General features: G+C 37.0%; 2 protein-coding genes across 3 annotated transcripts in view; one reads left to right on the plus strand and one right to left on the minus strand.

The window, feature by feature from the left end:
* Positions 1-23,963, plus strand: part of LOC123552342 (uncharacterized) — a 469,144-nt gene that overhangs the window by 196,200 nt on the left and 248,981 nt on the right. The gene's annotated exons all lie outside the window — the stretch shown is intronic.
* Positions 1-23,963, minus strand: part of LOC123552344 (cation-independent mannose-6-phosphate receptor-like) — a 134,595-nt gene that overhangs the window by 80,786 nt on the left and 29,846 nt on the right. For both annotated transcript variants that reach the window (XM_045341933.2, XM_045341932.2), the window contains exons 15-17: positions 17,091-17,252; positions 10,007-10,216; positions 1,098-1,275 (exon numbers count right to left, since the gene is read on the minus strand). In XM_045341933.2, the coding sequence (XP_045197868.2) occupies positions 1,098-1,275; positions 10,007-10,216; positions 17,091-17,252 (550 nt within the window). The remainder of the gene's footprint in view (positions 1-1,097; positions 1,276-10,006; positions 10,217-17,090; positions 17,253-23,963) is intronic.

Consider the following 23,963-nt stretch of genomic DNA (forward strand, 5'->3'; position numbering starts at 1 on the left):
GTGCTGACGCTCATCTGATTTTTTTTGTATAATAGAAATGTTGTCCTACCCATGATTTTCTAAGTCTAAAAAGGGCCATCATTCTTGCAAAAAGCAGGATAGAGTTATGTTTCTTGATGTACAGTGTCCACTTATGATTGTGAAAAACTGTTGCAAGTTTTAAAGCAATAGCTTTGATAGTTTATGAGAAAAGTTGCCTTAAACATAATACTCAACCAAGAAAATGATTTTCTAAGTCCAAAAGGGGCAATAATTATTGCAAAAAGCAGGATGGAGTTATGTTGCTTGCTGTACAGGGTCAGCTTATGATGGTGAACAAGTGTTGCAAGTTTCAAAGCAATAGCTTTGACAGTTTAAGAGAAAAAGTTGACCTAAACATAAAACTTAACCAAGAAATCTGATATTTTCTAAGTCTAAAAGGGGCCATAAATCTTGCAAAAAGCAGGATGGAGTTATGTTTCTTGCTGTACAGGGTCAGCTTATGATGGTGAACAAGTGTTGCAAGTTTTAAAGGAATAGCTTTGATAGTTTAGGATAAAAGCTGACCTAAACATAAAACTTAACCAAGAAATCTGATTTTCTAAGTCCAAAAGGGGCAATAATTCTTGCAAAAAGCAAGATGGAGTTATGTTTCTTGATGTACAGGGTCTGCTTATGATAATGAACAAGTATTCCAAGTTTCAAAGCAATAGCTTTGATAGTTTAGGAGAAAAGTTGACCTAAACATAAAACTTAACCAAGAAATCTGATATTTTCTAAGTACAAAAGGGGCCATAAATCTTGCAAAAAGCAAGATGGAGTTATGTTTCTTGCTATACAGGGTCAGCTTATGATGGTGAACAAGTCTTCCAAGTTTCAAAGCAATAGCTTTGATAGTTTAGGAGAAAAGCTGACCTAAACATAAAACTTAACCAGGCAACGCCGACGCCGACGCCGACGCCGACAACCGCTCAAGTGATGACAATAACTCATCATTTTTTTTCAAAAAATCAGATGAGCTAAAAAGGAACCTATACTTCATATTTTCCTATCATGTAACCAGCAACAAACAATTCATTATTTAATACTACTCAACAGAAAACATATTTAGCACCTACCACTGTCCAGTCTTACACCCTCATACACAAGGGACATCACTCCAACTTCACGGAAATCAAGTCCAGTCCTTGCCTCCGCTAAACTCTCCTTTTTCCCATCTTTCTCTACACAAACTCCTGATAATTGATCATTGCTCTTTGGACATTTACTTTCAGAAATATTACCACATATATTGATCTGCAACAAAAAAAATGAGCAGCTCCATGAGAAAACCAACATAGTGCATTTGCGACCAGCATGGATCCAGACCAGCCTGCGTATCCGCGCAGTCTGGTCGGGATCCATGCTGTTCGCTAACGGTTTCTCTAATTGCAATAGGGTTTAAAAGCGAAAAGTATGGATTCTGACCAGACTGCGTAAATGCACTATGTTGGTTTTCTCATGGAGCAGCTCATATTATTGTCTTTATCTAAGCAGAGCTGTTAGGAGCACAGTGTGTTCAACTATCTGAAACTGCTAGTCAGCATAGGATGAAGATGACAGAATGACAGAAAATATTACAAAACATTTTTTTTACCTTTGTTGGGTGGGGCATGTATAATGGGGGAATGGGTGGAAGGGTGGTGATGGGTACTAAGAAACAATACAAGATTCACAAGAGTTTGGAAGTGGAAGAAAAATTTTGGTAATGAAAAAAAAATGTGATGACATATAAAACTCGAGTTATCACTAAATGTGATTTATTCGCCCATCTGCCACTCTGATACAAGGAAACTAAAATGTTGTGATCATGACCTTTGACCCTGTAAACCAAGCATATCATCTTCAGGAATAATGCTTGTTTTATGAAAACCTTTTGGAGTGAACATAAATTTGAGCTAAGGTATTTGATCTTTGACCTTAAAGTGTGAACTGAAACTTTGACCTAAAGACCTGGGTGTAAACTCTGCATGTTGGCATATTTCATGAACTTCATTCTAGTGGTTTAGAAGATATGTAGTGCACACAAATTTTAGCTCCTCTAAGCGTGACACTGACTTAATGAATCCCATCATGTACTCTGCTAATTATCTTCATGAGGTAAGCAAGCTAGTTTTATGAAAAACTTCTCAGTGGTTTAGAATATATGGAGTGGATAAAAAGTTAAGCTATGTGACCTTTGACCTGTAAGTGTAGCCCTTGATCTTGGACCCAGTGACCTGTGGTGTGGGATCCATGTTGTCTTGCTGAAGTGAGTATCTGATGCTAGTTTTATGTAAATCTTCTCAGAGGTTTAGATACAGAATGGACATAAGTTCTGCTATTTGACCTTTGACCTCCAACTGTTACATTTACCTTGGATCTAGTGACCTGGGTAGTTGCTCTGTATGTTGTCTAAAATTGGTAAACAATTGATGCTAGTTTTCAGAGAAGAAGTCATTTGAAGGTTTTTCTACATTTACCTCTAGTGGCAAAAAAAAGGGGCCAAGTGTCCTCATTTGAACAAACTTGATAGAAGTCCATGCCAAAATGCTACAGACAATGTTTGGGGTAATTCTGATCAGTAGTTTAAGAGGAGAAGATATTTAAATAAAAATGTTGACAAAGAACAACAGATGTCAGACCATTGGCATATACTAATAGCTAACAATGAACCTTTGGTTAAGGTAAGCTAAACAAGAGGACCATGATGGTCCTGAATCGCTCACCTGTTCCTGCATGACCCAGTTTTGAGTATGACGCCGTTTTTTCTATTATTTGACAAAGTGACTTAGTTTTTGAGCTCATGTGACCCAGTTTTGAACTTGACCTAGATATCATCAAGATAAAAATTCTGACCAATTTTCATGAAGATCCATTGAAAAATATGGCCTCTTGAGAGGTCAAAAGATTTTTCAAATTTTAGACCTAATGACCTAGTTTTTGACCGCAGTTGACCCAGTTTCAAACTTGACCTAGATATCATCAAGATGAACATTCAGACCAACTTTCATACAGATCCCATGAAAAGTATGGCCTCTTGAGAGGTCACAAGGTTTTTTTTATTATTTGACCTACTGACCTAGTTTTTGAAGGCACGTGACCCAGTTTCAAACTTGATCTAGATATCATCAAGGTGAACATTCTGACCAACTTTCATGAAGATCCATTCAAGGGTATGGCCTCTAGAGAGGTCACAAGGTTTTTCTATTTTAAGACCTACTGACCTAGTTTTTGATCGCAGTTGACCCAGTTTCAAACCTGACCTATATATCATCAAGATAAACATTCAGACCAACTTTCATACAGATCCCATAAAAAATATGACCTCTAGAGAGGTCGCAAGGTTTTTTCATTATTTGACCTACTGACCTACTTTTTGATGACATGTGACCCACTTTCGAACTTGACCTAGATATCATCAACATGAACATTCTGACCAATTTTTATGAAGATCCATTCACAAGTATGGCCTCTAGACAGGTCACAAGGTTTTTCTATTTTTAGACCTACTGACCTAGTTTTTGACTGCATGTGACCCAGTTTTGAACCTGACCTAGATATCATCAAGATGAACATTCAGACCAACTTTCATACAGATCCCATGAAAAATATGGCCTTTAGAGAGGTCACAAGGTTTTTCTATTATTTGACCTACTGACCTACTTTTTGATGGCATGTGACCCAGTTTCGAACTTGACCTAGATATCATCAAGGTGAACATTCTGACCAGTTTTCATGAAGATCTTGTGAAATATATGGCCTCTAGAGAGGTCACAATGTTTTTCTATTTTTAGACCTACTGACCTAGTTTTTGACCGCACGTGACCCAGTTTCGAACCTGACCTAGATATCATCAAGATGAACATTCTGACCAACTTTCATAAAGATCCCATGAAAAATATGGCCTTTAGAGAGGTCACAAGGTTTTTCTATTATTTGACCTACTGACCTAGTTTTTGATGGCACGTGACCCAGTTTCGAACTTGATCTAGATATCATCAAGGTGAACATTCTGACCAATTTTCATGAAGATCTTGTGAAATATATGGCCTGTAGAGAGGTCACAAGGTTTTTCTATTTTTAGACCTACTGACCTAGTTTTTGACTGCAGTTGACCCAGTTTCGAACTTGACCTAGATATCATCAAGATGAACATTCAGACCAACTTTCATACAGATCCCATGAAAACAAGAGCTCGTCGAACACAAAATGCCCCCCTTGATGCATTTAGTAATTGCACAAGGAACAAATTATATGCTCACTTATGCATGTTGTTCAAATTTGAAGGCTGCAGCTTGAAAAATGTGAAAGTAGGTCACTAGGTCAAAATCAAGGTCAAATTTTATTTCGGAACACAAAACTATGCAAGTGATCCAAATTTGAAGCCTGTACGTTCAGAAATGTGAAAGCAGGTCACTAGGTCAATCTCAAGATCAAAGTTAATTTCAGTACACAAACCTATGCATGTGGTCCAAATCTGAAGGCTGTAGCTAAAGAAATGTGAAAGTAGGTCACTAGGTCAAGATCAAGGTCAACTCATGTCAAGGTTCATCTTGCCACTCAAAACTATACATGTGGTCCAAATTTGAATGACGTAAGTTATGGACATGAATATTCTAAGTTTTTCCCTATATAAGTCTATATGAACCATGTGACCCCTGAGGCGGGGCCTATTTGACCCTAGAGGGATAATTTGAACAACCTTGGTAGAGAACCACTAGATGATGCTACATTACAAAATATCAAAGCCATAGTCTTTGTGGTTTGGACAAGACGATTTTCAAAGTTTTTCCCTATATAAGTCTATGTAAACCATGTGACCCCCAGGGCGGGGCCATATTTGACCCTTGGGGAAAAATTTGAACAATCTTAGTAGAAGACCACTAGATGATGTCATATACAAAATATCAAAGCCCTAGGCCCTGTGGTTTTGGACAAGAGGTTTTTCAAATTTTTTTCCTATATAAGTCTATATAAACCATGTGACCCCCGGGATGGGGCCATATTTGACCCCAGGGAAATAATCTGAACAATCTTGGTAGAGGACCACTAGATTTTGCTACATACCCAATATCAAAGCCCTAGGCTCATGGTTTTGGACAAGAAGATCAGAAACTGTTTAACTGTTCCTGGCCAATGCGACCTTGACCTTTGACCTAATGACCTCAAAATCAATAGGGGTCATCTGCTGGTCATGGCCAACCTAACTATCAATTTTCCTGAAACTAGGCCCAAGCGTTCTTGAGTTATTGCTCGGAAACCATTTAACTGTTCCTGTTCACTGTGACCTTGACCTTTGACATACTGACCTCAAAATCAATAGGGGTCATCTGCTGGTCATGACCAACCTGCCTATCAACTTTCGTGACCCTAGGCTGAAGCGCTCTTGAGTTATCATCCGAAAACCGTTCAATTGTTCAGGGTCACTGTGACCTTGACCTTTAACATACTGACCTCAAAATCAATAGGGGTCATCTGCTGGTGATGACCAACCTCCCTATCAACTTTCATGATCCTAGGCCCAAGCGTTCTTGAGTCATCATCCGGAAACCGTTTTACTATTCAGGGTCACTGTGACCTTGACCTTTGACAACCAGATCTCAAAATCAATAGGGGTCATCTGCTGGTGATGACCAACCTCCCTATCAACTTTCATGATCCTAGGCCCAAGTGTTCTTGAGTTATCATCCGGAAATGGATTGGTCTACATTCCGACCGACCGACAGACCGACCGACCGACCGACCTACCGACCGACTTCTGCAAAACAATATACCCCTCCTTCTTCGAAGGGGGGCATAAATATGGCCTTTAGAGAGGTCACAAGGTTTTACTATTATTTGACCTACTGACCTAGTTTTTGATGGCACGTGACCCAGTTTCGAACTTGACCTAGATATCATCAAGGTGAACATTCTGACCAGTTTTCATGAAGATCTTGTGAAATATATGGCCTCTAGAGAGGTCACAAGGTTTTTCTATTTTTAGACCTACTGACCTAGTTTTTGACGGCACGTGACCCACTTTCAAACTTGACCTAGATATCATCAAGGTGAACATTCTGACCAACTTTCATAAAGATACCATGAAAAATATGGCCTTTAGAGAGGTCACAAGGTTTTTCTATTATTTGACCTACTGACCTAGTTTTTGATGGCACGTGACCCACTTTCGAACTTGACCTAGATATCATCAAGGTGAACATTCTGACCAATTTTCATGAAGATCTTGTGAAATATATGGCCTCTAGAGAGGTCACAAGGTTTTTCTATTTTTAGACCTACTGACCTAGTTTTTGACCCCACGTGACCCAATTTCGAACTTGACCTAGATATCATCAAGGTGAATATTCTGACCAACTTTCATAAAGATCCCATGAAAAATGTGACCTCTAGAGTGGTCACAAGCAAAAGTTTACGCACGCACGCACGAACGGACGCACACACGCTGCGCGATCACAAAAGCTCACCTTGTCACTTTGTGACAGGTGAGCTAAAAAAAAAAGTGGGTATATATTTTATGCAATATTGGTGTAAGAGTTATGTGCGTCATAATGAGGAGCAACTATCATAAGTTAGAAGCAAATCCATTGTCTAATAACAGAGATAAAGTGAAAGTTTATCAAGTCTTTAACCAACTAGATCTGTGTCCAAAGGATACAGGTGCCCGTCACTCCTGTTACTGTATATGGTTTTATGACTTTAGGTGAAATATTTTTACAAACTTTTAGGCAATTCATGTGTATTTTTTCACTAAGTGAAGGACCATAACTCTGGCCTAGCTAAGTGAACACCAGGTGCATAACTTCAATCCTCTTATGTTTTATGGCTCTAGGTCAAGTACATTTTGTGATACATGGGACACAAATTTTTATCTATTGACTAAGTCAAGGGCAATTACTCTGGCCTGCAAACAAAATAAAACAAGAGGACCATGATGGTCCTGAATCGCTCACCTGTCCCAACATGACCCAGTTTTGAACTGAGTATGACGTCCTTTTTTTCTATTATTTGACATAGTGACCTAGTTTTTGAGCTCATGTGACCCAGTTTTGAACCTGACCTAGATATCATAAAGATGAACATTCAGACCAACCTTCATACAGATCCCATGAAAAATATGGCCTCGAGAGAGGTCACAAGGTTTTTTCATTATTTGACCTACTGACCTAGTTATTGACGGCACGTGACCCAGTTTCAAACTTGACCTAGATATCATCAAGGTAAACATTCTCACCAATTTTCATGAAGATCCATTCAAAAGTATGGCCTCTAGACAGGTCACAAGGTTTTTCTATTTTTAGACCTAATGACCTAGTTTTTGACCGCAGCTGACCCAGTTTCAAACTTGACCTAGATATCATCAAGATGAACATTCAGACCAATTTTCATACAGATCCCATGAAAAATCTGGCCTCTAGAGAGGTCACAAGGTTTTTCTATTATTTGACCTACTGACCTAGTTTTTGAAGGCACATGACCCAGTTTCGAACCTGACCTAGATATCATCAAGGTGAACATTCAGACCAATTTTCACGAAGATCTTGTGAAAAATATGGCCTCTAGAGAGGTCACAATGTTTTTCTATTTTTAGACCTACTGACCTAGTTTTTAACCACAGTTGACCCAGTTTCGAACTTGGCCTAGATATCATCAAGATGAACATTCAGACCAACCTTCATACAGATCCCATAAAAAATATGGCCTCTAGAGAGGTCACAAGGTTTTTTTATTATTTGACCTACTGACCTAGTTATTGATGGCACGTGACCCAGTTTCGAACTTGACCTAGATATCATCAAGGTGAACATTCTGACCAATTTTCATGAAGATCCATTCAAAAGTATGACCTCTAGAGAGGTCACAAGGTTTTTCTATTTTTAGACCTAATGACCTAGTTTTTGACCGCAGCTGACCCAGTTTCAAACTTGACCTAGATATCATCAAGATGAACATTCAGACCAACTTTCATACAGATCGCATGAAAAATATGGCCTCTAGAGAGGTCACAAGGTTTTTCTATTATTTGACCTACTGACCTAGTTTTTGATGGCACGTGACCCAGTTTCGAACTTGACCTAGATATCATCAAGGTAAACATTCTGACCAATTTTCATGAAGATCTTATGAAAAATATGGCCCCTAGAGAGGTCACAAGGTTTTTCTATTTTTAGACCTACTGACCTAGTTTTTGACCGCACGTGACCCAGTTTCGAACTTGACCTAGATATCATCAAGGTAAACATTCTGACCAATTTTCATGAAGATCTTATGAAAAATATGGCCCCTAGAGAGGTCACAAGGTTTTTCTATTTTTAGACCTACTGACCTAGTTTTTGACCGCACAAGACCCAGTTTCGAACTTGACCTAGATATCATCAAGGTGAACATTCTGACCAACTTTCATAAAGATCCCATGAAAAATGTGACCTCTAGAGAGGTCACAAGCAAAAGTTTACGCACGGATGCACGGATGGACGCACGCACGGACGACGGACGCTGCGCGATCACAAAAGCTCACACTGTCACTTTGTGACATGTGAGCTAAAAATAAAGGGAGACAAATTTACATGTAGGATAATATTCCTACATGGTTTCATGACTCTAGATGACATACTTTTTAAGATATATTCAACACAAACTTTTAAGCACTTTATGTGTATTTTTCACTAAGTGAAGGACCATAACTCTCATCCAGTTGAGTAAAATCCAAACAGAATAGGTGTAAAACTTCACATGCTATATAACAATCCCTTTATCATGTTTTATGACTCAAAGTCAAATACTTTTTGAGACACATGTAACACAAACTTGTAAGGCCTTTATGCATTTTTTGACAATCAAGGGCCATAACTCTGGTCTGACTGACAGAAATCCGGAACTAAATCCCAGGTGTACAACCTCACATGCTGAACAATATTCCTATTAAGTTTCATAACCCTAAGCCAAATACTTTTTGAGACACATGCAACACAAACTTATATGGCTTTTATGCATTTTTTAAAAATCAAGGGCCATAACTCTGGTCTGACTGAAAGAAATCTGGAACTAAATTCCAGGTGTAAAACCTCACATGCTGAACAATATTCCTATAATGTTTCATGACCCTAGGCCAAATACTTTTTGAGATATGTGTGACACAAAATGTTATGCCCTTTTATGCATATTCTTGACTAAGGGCCATAACTCTAGTCTGGCCGAGTAATATCTCTAACAAAACCCCAAGTGCACACCTTAATATGATGAATAATATGCCTGTAATGTTTCATAATCCTTGGTCAAATAGGTTTTGAGATTAATTTGACATAAACTAAGGCTCTTTTATGCATATTTTCAAGGGTCATAACTCTGGTCTGGCTGTATGAGATCCAAATTAAAACATAACAACTTTCCGTGCTAAATAACAATCCTGTGAGATTTGATGTTTCTGGGTCAACTACTTTTTGAGACATGCACAACACAAATTTGTACTGACAGATGGATGAATAAGGGCAACTCTATGTGTAAGTGCTGCACCAAAATTTAGGGGGCCACAAAAACCTATGCCAATGGAACTAAGATAGCTCTCAGCCCTATAGTCAATCTAATAAAACCTGTATGAGAGGCTAACTGGACAGTTAATGGTTACCTTTTATATCATAATATTGACCATAATGTCTTCTTCATATAGTCGACAATAAAGATCAGCTTTTTTTCCATGTGCAAATAGTATTGAATAAAACGTGTGTCTTTAACCCTTTTATAAAGACAAAGAAGTCATTTCTTACTTAACCCTTATCGTGCTGGACACGATTGATTCTGCATTTGCGACCAGTGTAGATCATGATCAGCTTGCACATCCATGCAGTCTGATCATGATCTGCACTGTTCGCCATGCAGTCAGTATATTTATACTATGCACCCCTTTTAACAGTTAATGGTATTGTCCAACTTGAAAGATGAACAAGTTCATTATAGAAATTTAGCAGGGTAAGAGTTAAGACTGTGGGTATAATATGTAAAGTCTTACCAAATAATTTGAACCATCCACTTTAATACTGTAAGGGTTGTCTTCGGTCCTCTTCAAGGGAGATAAGTTAAACACATAGTCACTGTTTGGATCTTTAGCCGTGCACGGCTCGGTATCTAGGTCCCTCACTAGGTGGCATGCAGCTGGTGTGTCCCATACTACTGTGTACTCACACAGACCATCCTGTAGCGGGGCACTTGGCGGTGATGTCTGAACATATATGCAAATCATGAAACAAATATTCATCTCTTGTTTTTAGATTTTCACAAAACTGATTTCATACAACCTACATCTCATATTTTTAAAACCAAAGTCACAAGCCAACCCCCAGGAAACTTTAATGACACTTGGCTACAAACTTGGCATATTTTGAAAGTAAACAAGATAACACAATTCAGGTCAAATGATAGTCACTGTGATAGAACCTAATATTTTCAAAGACAGATACACTCTAAAACTTGATTTCTAGGTCCTTCAAATAATCAAAAATTTGTTGACAAATGTGATTTTTATGAAAGGTTTTGTTCTGATATTTATTTTATACATTGTGTTCACAAAGATTGACAACTCTTGCCTCAGGCAAACACTTACTATTATAGATATCTATTAGTTTACTTCCCTTGCACATATACAACTGAGCGGAAAATGAAACAGTTTAAGACACACAGTCATGAACTTTTTCCAACAAAGACAATTAGGATATAATTTGCTCATGTATTGTTTATTGTTGCTGCACTGCTTCAGATTTTCTGTCAGCTTATTTATTGGAAAAAAATCTTTAATTAGTTAGATAATAAAATCACTCAGTATTTCATATTGAAGATACCACATTTTTGCTTTAAAGGTGGATAATCAGATTCTGGATAAGTAACGGATTTGTTTTAAACTTTAACATCTGATCATTTACACTCATTTATGTTCAGTTAGCGCTTAATACAAGTTAGGTTTTCACTGGAGATATTTTTAATAATTGGTTTTCCTACTGCAGTTGCCCGACCAAGATCGAGTTATTTTATCATAAGTATAAATGTGATAAACATACTTTACCTAAGAAAATGTATAACTAACCGATATATTGTATTATATTCGTAAAATAATTGCATTAACAATTACATATATAGATTGAATTCATTAGAAATGCAAGTTTGAAAAATTATTATTACCTCCCTTTGCCTATCTTGGTTGCGCAACCAAGATAGAATGGAAAAAAAATGAAATTCAGAAGCTACATGCATTTTAAAACCCACCTTTTGATTCAGATTGTTAAATATTTGGTATATCTATCTTATACGAATGTAAAACTCGGAATTATATGGAAATAAAAAGAAAGAGTAATTACAAATTTTTATGAAAATCAATAAAGTATACATTTCTAACAGGGATCTAACTCTAAGTAATGGGTATTTTTGTTTCTTAAATAAATCTCTAACAGAATATACAAAAAGTAAAAAATGTCACTAAATTTTGCTTAAATGTGATTGACCACCTTTAAAGGGGAGTAATTACAAATTTTTATGAAAATCAATAAAGTATACATTTCTAACAGGGATCTAACCCTAAGTAATGGGTATTTTTGTTTCTTAAATAAATCTCTAACAGAATATACAAAAAGTAGAAAATGTCACTAAATTTTGCTTAAATGTGATTGACCACCTTCAATAACAAAATGTTATATTTATGAACAGGTGTTGTAATATATGACAGTCAGGGGCGTAGCGTGATCAGTTTAGATGTTACTCAAGGGAATAGTGTGGGGGAGAGGAATCCCCTCCTCCGGCGGGGTCCAGGGAGCCTCCCCCGTGGAAATTTTAGAGAAAACCAAGAGAAATGATGGCTTCTGATGACTTTTCTCACCAAAACTATGCATCCTCCGTTTTGAACAAAATATTCACAAATGGCTCGGAATGTAAAGAAAGGTCTATAAAAGTTGATGAACGTAACAAATCGGGGTCGGGGAGAGGGGTGGGGGCTGGCATTTTGGAAGGACTTGGACTAGGCTGTTTATTTATTCAGGACGAAATTTGTTATTCACAAATTAAGAAACATGAGCTCTTTTTCCAAACTTACTTGTTGTATACAAAATTTGCATTCACTATACATTTTATTATGGAAAGACAAAAGCGTTAAACATTGCAGTAATATTATCAATGACGGTCCTTTCCGCGAGATTGCATGCGTAATCTGACATCCTTCACCAAAAACATTAACAAAATAGCCTCGTTCTAAATATTCTTTCAAAATTGGACGCCAAAACTTTCAAAAAGAACATTTAATTATAGCTTTAACTATTTTTTCTGACGTCAAAGATAACAACTCAATGATACAACTGTATAAATTATCACTGGAGTTAAGCATATTTTCAATAAAAACCAGGAACTGTATTTTTTGTGAATTATAGTTGAACGTGGGCGGGTCTTTTTGATTGTGACTAAATGATCGATATCATGACATTTATTTTGATTTTCTGATACTCCTGGAAAGCAAATCAGTTATTTTTGTAGCACACTGTCGTACAATTGAATGCTATTTTTGTGCGTTGATATGGGCATGAACCACACTGGAAGGCTTCTTGCCAATCAATCAAAAGAATCACTAGCACGATTCATGAATTTGCAAGAAGTCCCAGAAAATAGCATTCAATTCTTAAATAAAGTACACAATCATGTGTGCATACGTGTTACAAGGAAATATATGCAAATCACCTTGCAATAAATACTCTAAACTGCTTAGGAACTGATCAGACTGCTGAGCTTTGACTTATGCACAATTTCAAAACAGAAACAAGAGGACCATGATGGTCCTGAATCGCTCACCTCTTCCCACATGACCCAGTTTTGAGTATGACGTCGTTTTTTCTATTATTTGACATAGTGACCTAGTTTTTGAGCTCATGTGACCCAGTTTTGAACTTGACCTAGATATTATCAAGATAAAAATTTTGACCAATTCTCATGAAGATCCATTGAAAAATATGGTCTCTAGAGAGGTCACAAGGTTTTTCTATTATTTGACCTATTGACCTAGTTTTCGAAGGTACGTGATCCTGTTTTGAACTTTAACTAGATATCATCAAGGTGAACATTCTCACTAATTTTCATGAAGATCTCATGAAAAATATGGCCTCTAGAGAGGTCACAAGGTTTTTCTATTTTTATATCTACTGGCCTAGTTTTTGACCGCACGTGACCCAGTTTCGAAATTGACCTAGATATCATCAAGGTGAACATTCAGATCAATTTTCATGAAGATCCATTGAAAAATATGGCCTCTAGAGAGGTCAAAAGATTTTTCTAATTTTAGACCTACTAACCTAGTTTTTGACCGCAGTTGAGCCAATTTCAAACTTGACCTAGATATCATCAAGATTAACATTCAGACCAATTTTCATACAGATCCCATGAAAAGTATGGCCTCTAGAGAGGTCACAAGGTTTTTTTTATTATTTGACCTACTGACCTAATTATTTAAGGCACGTGACCCAGTTTCAAACTTGACCTAGATATCATCAAGGTGAACATTCTGACCAATTTTCATGAAGATCCATTCAAGGGTATGGCCTCTAGAGAGGCCACAAGGTTTTTCTATTTCAAGACCTACTGACCTAGTTTTTGATCGCAGTTGACCCAGTTTCAAATCTGACCTATATATTATCAAGATAAACATTCAGACCAACTTTCATACAGATCCCATGAAAAATATGGCCTCTAGAGAGGTCAAAACGTTTTTTCATTATTTGACCTACTGACCTACTTTTTGAAGGCATGTGACCCACTTTTGAACTTGACCTAGATATCATCAAGATGAACATTTTGACCAATTTTTATGGAGATCCATTCACAAGTATGGCCTCTAGAGAGGTCACAAGGTTTTTCTATTTTTAGACCTACTGACCTAGTTTTTGACCGCACATGACCCTGTTTCGAACTTGACCTAGATATCATCAAGATGAATATTCAGCCCAACTTTCATACAGATCCCATGAAAAATATGGCCTTTAGAGAGGTCACAAAGTTTTTCTATTATCTGACCTACTGACCTAGTTTTTGATGGCACCTGACCCACTTTCGAACTTGACCTAGATATCATCAAGATGAACACTCAGACCAACTTTCATACAGATCCCATGAAAAATATGGCCTCTAGAGAGGTCACAAGGTTTTTCTATTATTTGACCTACTGACCTAGTTTTTGAAGGCACGTGACCCAGTTTTGAACTTGACCTAGATATCATCAAGGTGAACGTTCTGACCAATTTTCATGAAGATCTTGTGAAATATATGGCCTCTAGAGAGGTCACAAGGTTTTTCTATTTTCAGACCTACTGACCTAGTTTTTGACCCCACGTGACCCAGTTTCGAACTTGACCTAGATATCATCAAGGTGAACATTCTGACCAATTTTCATGAAGATCTTTTGAAATATATGGCCTCTAGAGAGGTCACAAGGTTTTTCTATTTTTAGACCTAAGGACCTAGTTTTTGATGGCACGTGACCCAGTTTCAAACTTGACCTAGATATCATCAAGATGAACATTCTGACCAACTTTCATAAATATCCCACAAAAAATGTGACCTCTAGAGTGGTCACAAGCAAAAGTTTACGAACGGACGGACAGACACACAGACGACGGACGCTGCGTGATCACAAAAGCTCACCTTGTCACTATGAAGCTATTTCAATAGATACTTATTTCATTTTTCAAGTACAAATATTTAATTACTAATGTCGTCTACACATTTCCTTTATTATCGTTTCGTGAACTTAGATTTTATATTTCAGCCTAAACATGTGTCACAAGACTTTTTGTCTCTTTATCATTATTTACTTGATTTCCAATGATGTAGAGAAACATTTCACGGAAATTGTAAGTTTTGAAAATCAATGTTCATGGCAAGGACAATTGTTTTATTAAAATGCAACATGCAACTTGTAAACATGCAACAGATGGCTAAAATAACCTTGGTCTAGAAATCAATATAATGCTTACAACATTTTTCTTTAACTGCAATATTTAAAAGAGAATTTACCGTAAATGCTGGTTATGAGCATTTATTACATATGTGTATCCTAGGTTTAAAGAAATCAAGGTATATCCGTATTTTTGACAAAGGTATTGAGGTGTAGGATGTATAATTATTTCATGTGTTAAATAATTTTGATTGATGTATTTTTTCGGCAATAAATTTTGGGAACTGGGTGTCAGGGCATAAGAAGAAGGTGACTGGTGTTGAAACTCTATACTTCCCCTTCCCACGACGGAGTGATGTAGGGTTGAGTAGGTGCCTCGCAGCATAATGACCCAGAAAGTATATTCATAACGTAGAAATTAATGAACTGAAAGTTTATATGACTGATGTTGAGTGTTATACTATCATGGCAATGCGGATAACAAAGCCTAAATGTTAATTTATGAATTTGTTCTTTTTGCTCCCGTTGATTCTCTTTATGGGATAGATAATTTTTTTTTTTAGCGTAGCCAATTAGGAAATAATTAACAAATATTCAAGGCCTTCGAGTGGTTAATCATCTAATTTATAACTGGAAATCAAATCGAATGCTTGGGAATTCATAGTTGTTACAGACACAGTTGTTTATCCTTCCAAATTTTACTAGTGATGGACAATTGCCATTAAGAAGATTGTTCTTATAATAAATAGCAGCTACAGTATATATGCATCTGAAATCATATATGTATTTAGAATTTTAAATATTTTTTGTTTGTTTTGGGTTTAACGCCGTTTTTCAACAGTATTTCAGTCATATAACGGCGGGCAGTTAACCTAACCAGTGTTCCTGGATTCTGTACCAGTACAAACCTGTTCTCCGCAAGTAACTGCCAACTTCCCCACATGAATCAGAGGTGGAGGACTAATGATTTCAGACACAATGTCGTTTATCAAATAGTCACGGAGAACATACGCCCCGCCCGAGGATCGAACTCACGACCCCGCGATCCGTAGACCGACGCTCTACCTACTGAGCTAAGCGGGCGGGCAGAATTTTAAATATATTTAGATTTAAATAAGTATTTACAATAACAAGTGCAAGTGGAGCAAGAAAAAACTAAATTTAGATATTTGGATAGAAATTTTGATAGAAGAGCAACAGCAGTCTGCTGTCACAAAAAAATTATAACAAAGTCAAGGACCAAGACAACAGCATACTCATATGCTATGACATTGTCCCTACCTCCATACCCACTCCTGATCAGTTTTTTATTGCTTCTATGGAGTTTTTAGCCGTTTTATTTTTTTATTTTTGGATCTTAAATGAGACTCCGCTGAGTAACCGAGTCTGCCACGCTACACGCATGACAGTTAGGATTAGTAAATTATATTCATCAATATTACATATACCCACACATAGTGACTTTTCAGTTTTTGATGGAGGAAGATCCGGGCTCCAACTATAGGCAGTATTTCAGGCAAGGGTTGGCTCTAGGGCAATACTTATGTCTGACTGTAAGCTTGTTGAATGGCTTCCTCTCATGAACATTTCTACACCCAAAGTGAGGTTTTGAACCCATAGTGGTGAGGGGCAAACGATTAAAGTTAGTAACATTAACCACTCATCCAAAGAGACCCCTCAAACTTTAAATGAAAATGAAACTAAAACACAATACCATAGAGTATAAATGGAATTCTATGTCATTGTAATGTATCACAAGATCTCACCATATCTTGCTGATTTCATTGTCATAATTTTGCTAAGTAAAATAATCAGTTAAAATGGTACAGTTTGAAATGACTGTTGCATTTATCAAAGCCAAGGTTCCATGTTTTAGGGGGTCACCAATATTTTTTCTTTTAACTTTGGATGTCACAGCAACATGAGTTCTGTATGAATCAAATATCTGGTAATGGGCCAAAAAAGAGAATTTACTGAATCTACAATAGTAGACTGCCAAAATATATCTGAAAATAAAAATTCCGTAGCTACCTCTTTAAACAAATTTTGCCTTGAGCTAAATATTACTAAATTTAATGCAAAGTCAGAGGCAAAAACAGAATAACATCTTAAAATCAGATGTGACCCTTTACAGATGGTTTTCTGTATAATAACCACTAAAATACTTTCTACATACCAAGGTGGTATGGCGACACATGAACTCTATGTTAGTAATATAAGGCACATCGGCTGTTCCGTTGTTACAGCTTCCTCCCTTGTATACAAGTTTCAGCCTACCCTCATTCACTACCTGGAGTCTCGAATCCACACGGCCCATGTTGGGAATGTCTATCTTCTCCTGTAACAAGCAAAAGAAACAAAACTGTGTCAATACTATCAAATCATTATTCTTGCATAAAAACATTGTTTTCTGCCAATTTGGTCATGCACAAACAGGGAAAATACATGTTCAAACAAGGAGATTCTTGTGAGTGTGCACTGTTGCTGAACGTTTTGGATATGCTGTTCTGGGTCCAACATAGACAACAAGGAATCGGAAAAACCGAATGATGCTCCCCGATGCATGTGCTTGTCCCAATATTGGAAACAACGTATTAGAAACAAAAAAAACAATGGAGATAATAAAAAGAAGAAAATTGAATAAAGGGAGATAATTCAAAAACTAGGTAAGGTAGAGTTATGGTTCTTTGACAGTGCACTTCCCATCAATGGCCTCTATAATTTTGTGAAGTTTCAATGAAATGCCATTAATACTTTTCAAGTTATACTTCAGACAAGACTTATTTTGTATAATAAAGGGAGTTAATTCAAAAACTACTGCACTTCCCGTCAATGGCCTCTATCATTTTGTGAAGTTTCAATGAAATGCCATTACTACTTTTCCAGTAATGCTCCGAACAAGCCTTATTTGATAAAGGAAGATAGTTCAAAAACTAGGTAAGGTAGAGTTATGATTCTTTGACACTGCACTTTGTCTCAATGGCCTCTATAATTATGTGAAGTTTCAATCAAATGCCATTAATACTTTTCAAGTTATACTCTGGACAAAAGTGTGACAGACGGACGGAAGGACGGACAAAGCGGCAACTATGTGCACCAAATCAGTTTTAGTCAATGCCGAAAGGTCTGAGAATTACAAAAGTTTTTCATCTGCCTTTTCATTAAATATTATTTTTCAACCTTACTTTACTTTCAGTTTGCAATAAGTGCTTCCTCTCTTCATATGCGACTGCATTGATGTTTTGTATTATTACGTGTTAGATTTAGTCGCGATTTAATCCCTAACAAGAGTGCCAGAATGTCACAATATACGCCCGTCACAGCAAATTTCTTTACTCTAGCACCTGTATTTGCAAATGGAATTTTAATTTTGTGGTTGTTTAGTAATTATTGTAATTCTTTTGTTTTTCTAAGTCCCCAAAAAACTCCTTACTAGGTAGAAATACCTTAAAATACACCTAAAATTTGAAAATAACATCTATGTTGTACCACAGAAAAATGGTCTTGGATTTTCGATATGGTCAATTATAAAAAAGTTACAATATAAGTTATTTGTAGTAACAACCAAGGGAAGTTAATCTCTATGCATGTTCAAGAAATGCTCCGGACAAAGTTTTCATTCTTGTATCCTTTGACCTCTAAGTGTGACCTTGACCTTAGATCTAGGGACCTAGTTTCTTGGCATGACAGTCTGTCTCATGATGGTGAACAACTGTGTCAAGTTACATCAAAATCCCTCAATGCATGAAGAAGATATGCTCCGGACAAAGTCATTCTTGAATTTGACTTTTGACCTCTAAGTGTGACCTTTAACTTAGACCTAGGGACCTGGTTCTTGTGCATGACACTCCGTCTCATGATGGTGAACAATTGTGCCAAGTTTCATCAAAATCCCTCTATGCATGAAGAAGATATGCTCCGGACAAAGTCTGTGGACAGCGCCCACCCACCCGCCCGCCAGCCCGCCTGGGGCGTTCCCATTATACATCCCGTTTTTTAAACTGGCGTATAACAATGACATACAAACAACATTTAGAAAAATACAATTTTGATTTTTAAATCAATTTGAGACAGTTGACATGCTGACTTTATATCTTACACTGGAACTTTTAAAACTGTTTCTGTCTACTTTATATATCTATGCAGCCTATAAACTTTAAGCTTGAAGGATTTTTCCACAGTTATTGAACATTTGATGAACATAAAGGTAATTATCATATATTTTTCATTTATTTGTAGATCTCACGAACTGTGTTTGAGTTTATAAATCCAACCAGAGTTGATTATATTGATGTTTGAAAAATTCTAATTTTTGTGTAACTTTGATCGCGATGGGCAGGGTGCAAAGCAAAGTTTTCTAAGTTTAGTTACAAAATAAATAGGCCTACAGATTTCATTTACAAGAATAAGAAGAATATGGGTATCAATTTCTATTACACAATAATGTTTTGATTAAAAAAAAAAGCATTAGGAACAAATTAAACCATGAAACAACATTTGCAGGATCCCTCAGGCATTGTTGGTGCACTCGACCTACAGGCTCATGCACCAATCAATACCACAGGATTCTGCAGATGCTGTTACATGAAACAAGAGGACTATGATGGTCCTGAATCGCTCACCTGTCCCCACATGACCCAGTTTTGAACTGAGTATGACGTTTTTTTCTATTATTTGACACACTGACCTAGTTTTTGAGCTCATGTGACCCAGTTTTGAACTTGACCTAGATATCATCAAGATAAAAATTCTGACCAATTTTCATGAAGATCCATTGAAAAATATGGCCTCTAGAGAGGTCACAAGGTTTTTTATTATTTGACCTACTGACCTAGTTATTGACGACATGTGATCCAGTTTCAAACTTGACCTCGATATTATCAAGATGAACATTCAGACCAACTTTCATACAAATCCCATGAAAAATATGGCCTCTAGAGAGGTCACAAGGTTCTTTTATTATCTGATCTACTGACCTAGTTATTGACGGCACATGACCCAGTTTCAAACTTGACCTAGATATCATCCAGGTCAAAATTCTGACTAATTTTCATGAAGATCCATTCAAAAGTTTAATCTCAAGAGAGGTCAGAAGGTTTTTCTATTTTTAGACCTACTGACCTAGTTTTTCGACCATAGTTGACCCAGTTTCAAACTTGACCTAGATTTTATCAAAATGAACATTCAAACCAACTTTCATACAGATCCCATTAAAAGTATGGCCTCTAGAGAGGTCACAAGGTTTTTGTATTATTTGACCTACTGACCTAGTTATTGATGGCACGTGACCCAGTTTTAAACTTCACCTAGATATCATCAAGATGAACATTCTGACCAATTTTCATGAAGATCCATTCACAAGTATGGCTTCTAGAGAGGTCACAAGGTTTTTCTATTTTTAGACCTACTGACCTAGTTTTTGATGGCACGTGACCCACTTTCAAACTTGACTTAGAGATCATCAAGATGAACATTCATACCAACACTCATACAGATCCCATGAAAAATATGGCCTCTTAGAGAGGTCACAAGGTTTTTTTTATTATTTGACCTACTGACCTAGTTTTTGACGGCACATGACCCAGTTTCGAACTTGACCTAGATATCATCAAGGTGAACATTCTGACCAACTTTCATGAAGATCCATTGAAAAGTATGGCCTCTAAAGAGGTCACAAAGTTTTTCTATTTTTAGACCTACTGACCTAGTTTTGGACCATACGTGACCCAGTTTCGAACTTGACCTAGATATCATCAAGATGAACATTCTGACCAACTTTCATAAAGATCCCATGAAAAATGTGACCTCTAGAGTGGTCATAAGCAAAAGTTTACGCACGGACAGACGACGGACGCTGCGCGATCACAAAAGCTCACCTTGTCCCAAAGTGACATGTGAGCTAAAAACATGTGCAAACCCTACAATATTCCTGGAGGATTCAATCCATAAAATTAGATCCCAGTAAGCCAGTAGAATTTACATTTATTTTATATTCAAAGGTCAAAATCCATGAACTTATATCCCCATGAAGTACTTAGCCATTTTGGTCAAAACTGCAAACTTTTGTGCCCACTAAATTAAAAGATTTCACAGTATCAAATGAAATAGCAGCATATAGAGGCTGTCAAACCATACAATCACATTACTGAAAACAAGCAGCTAATGCCTGATGGTGTTTTGGCCAGGTTTTCTGAATTAGGTGATAATGAGTTAAAGTTTTAAAAAAAGGCATACAATAAATAACCTCCAAATTAATAACCACTACTGAAGGAAAAGGGGAAAAAAAGAAATGGACAGGTAGAAAATGAAATTAAAGAAATAAATTGGTGTAAAAAAATAGAAGTAAGAAAAACACCATTTTCAATGTTTATATCTCTGTGACCTTGACCTTTGACCCCGAAATCAATAGGGGTCATGTACACATCAAGACCAACATATGTATGAAGTTCCAAGGTCCTAGATGAAATACTTGTCCAGATATTGAGCGGAATAATTTTCAATATTCAGGTCCCTGTGACCTTGACCTTTGACCCCGTGACCCTAAAATCAACAGGGGTCATGTACACATCAAGACCAACATGCCTATGAGGTTTCAAGGTCCTAGGTGAAATACTTGTCCGGACAGACCTAATCTACAAGCCAGATTTTTCTTCGAAAACCCGGCCAAAAGTCTAGACTTCTTAAAAAAAATTTGTTTTACATCATCATTTACAATCTAATAGAAATGTTGCATCATTTTTAAATGGCCTGAACTTACTAAACATAATTATTATTATTATACCACATTTATATAGCACTCTTTTCATGCACTTGTACACGTTCAAAAGTGCTTTACAGAATAAATTGCAAAAATACAAACAAATACGTATACAAAGATAATGCATTCCACATTAACAAAAATCATGAATGAAAATAAGTATAATTTAAAAAAAAAAAAAAAAAAAAAAAAAAACAAGATAAAAAAAAAAATAAATAAATGTATCGGTCAGTTAACAAAATATTGTACAAAGAAGTGGGTTTTGAGCAGGCTTTTGAAAGCAGCTAGCGTGTCAGCTTCCCTGATCTTGACAGGAAGAGAGTTCCAAAGCTTTGGAGCAGTGCACGAAAAGCTGCGATTGCCATACATCATGGTATTAGATTTTGGCATAACCAGTGACAGCGTGTCTTGCGATCTTAGGGTCCTGACCGGTTTATACACTTCTAGCATATCCCTAATATAGGCAGGGGACTGACTGTGTAACGCCTTAAAGGTGTGGGTCAGAACCTTGTACTGCACCCTGTATTTCACTGGCAACCAGTGAAGCTCCTTCAGAACCGGTGTTATATGATTGCGACGGGGCGTCTTAGTGATTACGCGAGCTGCAGTGTTCTGGACATGTTGCAACTTGTTAAGTGTGCTGTTTGGTATACCACTTAACAAGGCATTACAATAGTCTAACCGTGAAGTAACCAGGCTGTTTATAAGGGTTTTTGTGGCATCACTGGTAAGATACCGTCTGATGTGACCTATTCTGCGAAGTTGTGCATATCCAGCCCGGCACACCGAGTTGACTTGTTGTTCCATAACCATACCGCTGTCAAATACTGTTCCAAGATTCCTAACACATTTCGTGGATTTTATCACAGAATCACCGACCTTCACAGAAACGTCATCAATGTACTTGGAGTTACGCTTTGATGTCAATAGCATTACCTCAGTTTTGTCAGCATTGAGCTTCAGCATGTTGGAATTCATCCACGAGACAATTTCAGTCAGACAGCTCTCAATGCGGTGCAAAGCTTCACTTCTGGCCACAGCCTCTATCGGCTTAAAAGATAGGTATAATTGAGAGTCATCAGCGTAGAAATGATGAAGAAGTCCATGACGTCTGCATATGGCACCCACGGGTTTAGTGTACATGATATAGTTCTTTGGACCAAGCACTGATCCCTGGGGCACACTGTATTTCATCAACGTAGGCGTCGACAACTCACCATCAACGCATACAGTTTGATAGCGGTCACTAAGATATGATGACATCCATGCAAGTGCTTTGTCTGTGACTCCAAAATGATGTTCGAGCCGGTGTAACAGTGTTTGGTGATCAATCGTGTCGAAAGCCGCAGAAAGATCGAGTAGCATGAGGACTGTTACAGAATTTTGATCGAGAGATGTGAGGATGTCATTCTGTACCTTTATCAAAGCCGACTCAGTTGAATGAAACTTTCTGTAAGCAGACTGCAGTCCCTCATGTAGCTCATTTTCACTCAAGTGCCGCTCAAGACGCGCATCTACTACCTTTTCTAAGATTTTTGAAATGAAAGGGAGGTTAGATACAGGCCTGTAGTTTTTGAGACTGTTTGGTTCAAGACCTAATTCATAATCTGAATTCTTCCTCGTACAAATTTACCTATACAGTAATTAAAGTCAGAGTTTTCATGTTCTGTGCAATACATTGAAAGTCTTAACTAGAGTAATTATTAAAGGCGATTAATATCCCAAGATGCGACTTTGATACAGGAAAATTAAACTGTTATGATAATAATATTTGACCTTCAAGTGTGACCTCGACCTTGAACCTAATGACCTTGACTGTACACTTTGCATGTCACCTTGATGAGGTTAACAACTGAAACTAGTGTTATGAAAATCCTTTCAGTGGTTAAGAAGATATGAAGCAGACTATGAGGTATTTGATTTTTGACCTCTAAGTATGAGTCTGACCTTGAACCTAGTGACCTAGGTTGTGCACTAATCATGTTGTCTAGATATGGTTAAAAACTGATGCTAATTTTATGAAATTTGTATTAAAGTAGTTTAGAAGATATGGAGTGTACAACAATTTAAGCTATTTGATCTTTGACCAACAAACCTGACCTTGACCTTGGACTTCGTGATCCAGGACAAGTGCTCTGCACGTCCCCTCTACATGACAAATAATTGAGGACAGTTTTATGAAAATTTTCAAGCTGTTAAGAAGATATGGAGCAGACACAAATTAGCATATAACCCCACGATGGACCTGTCCCGATGAGGTAAATACCTTCTGCCAGTTTTATGAAAATTTTC

This window comes from Mercenaria mercenaria, chromosome 4 (genome assembly GCF_021730395.1).
Source record: "Mercenaria mercenaria strain notata chromosome 4, MADL_Memer_1, whole genome shotgun sequence".
Lineage (NCBI taxonomy): Eukaryota > Metazoa > Mollusca > Bivalvia > Venerida > Veneridae > Mercenaria > Mercenaria mercenaria.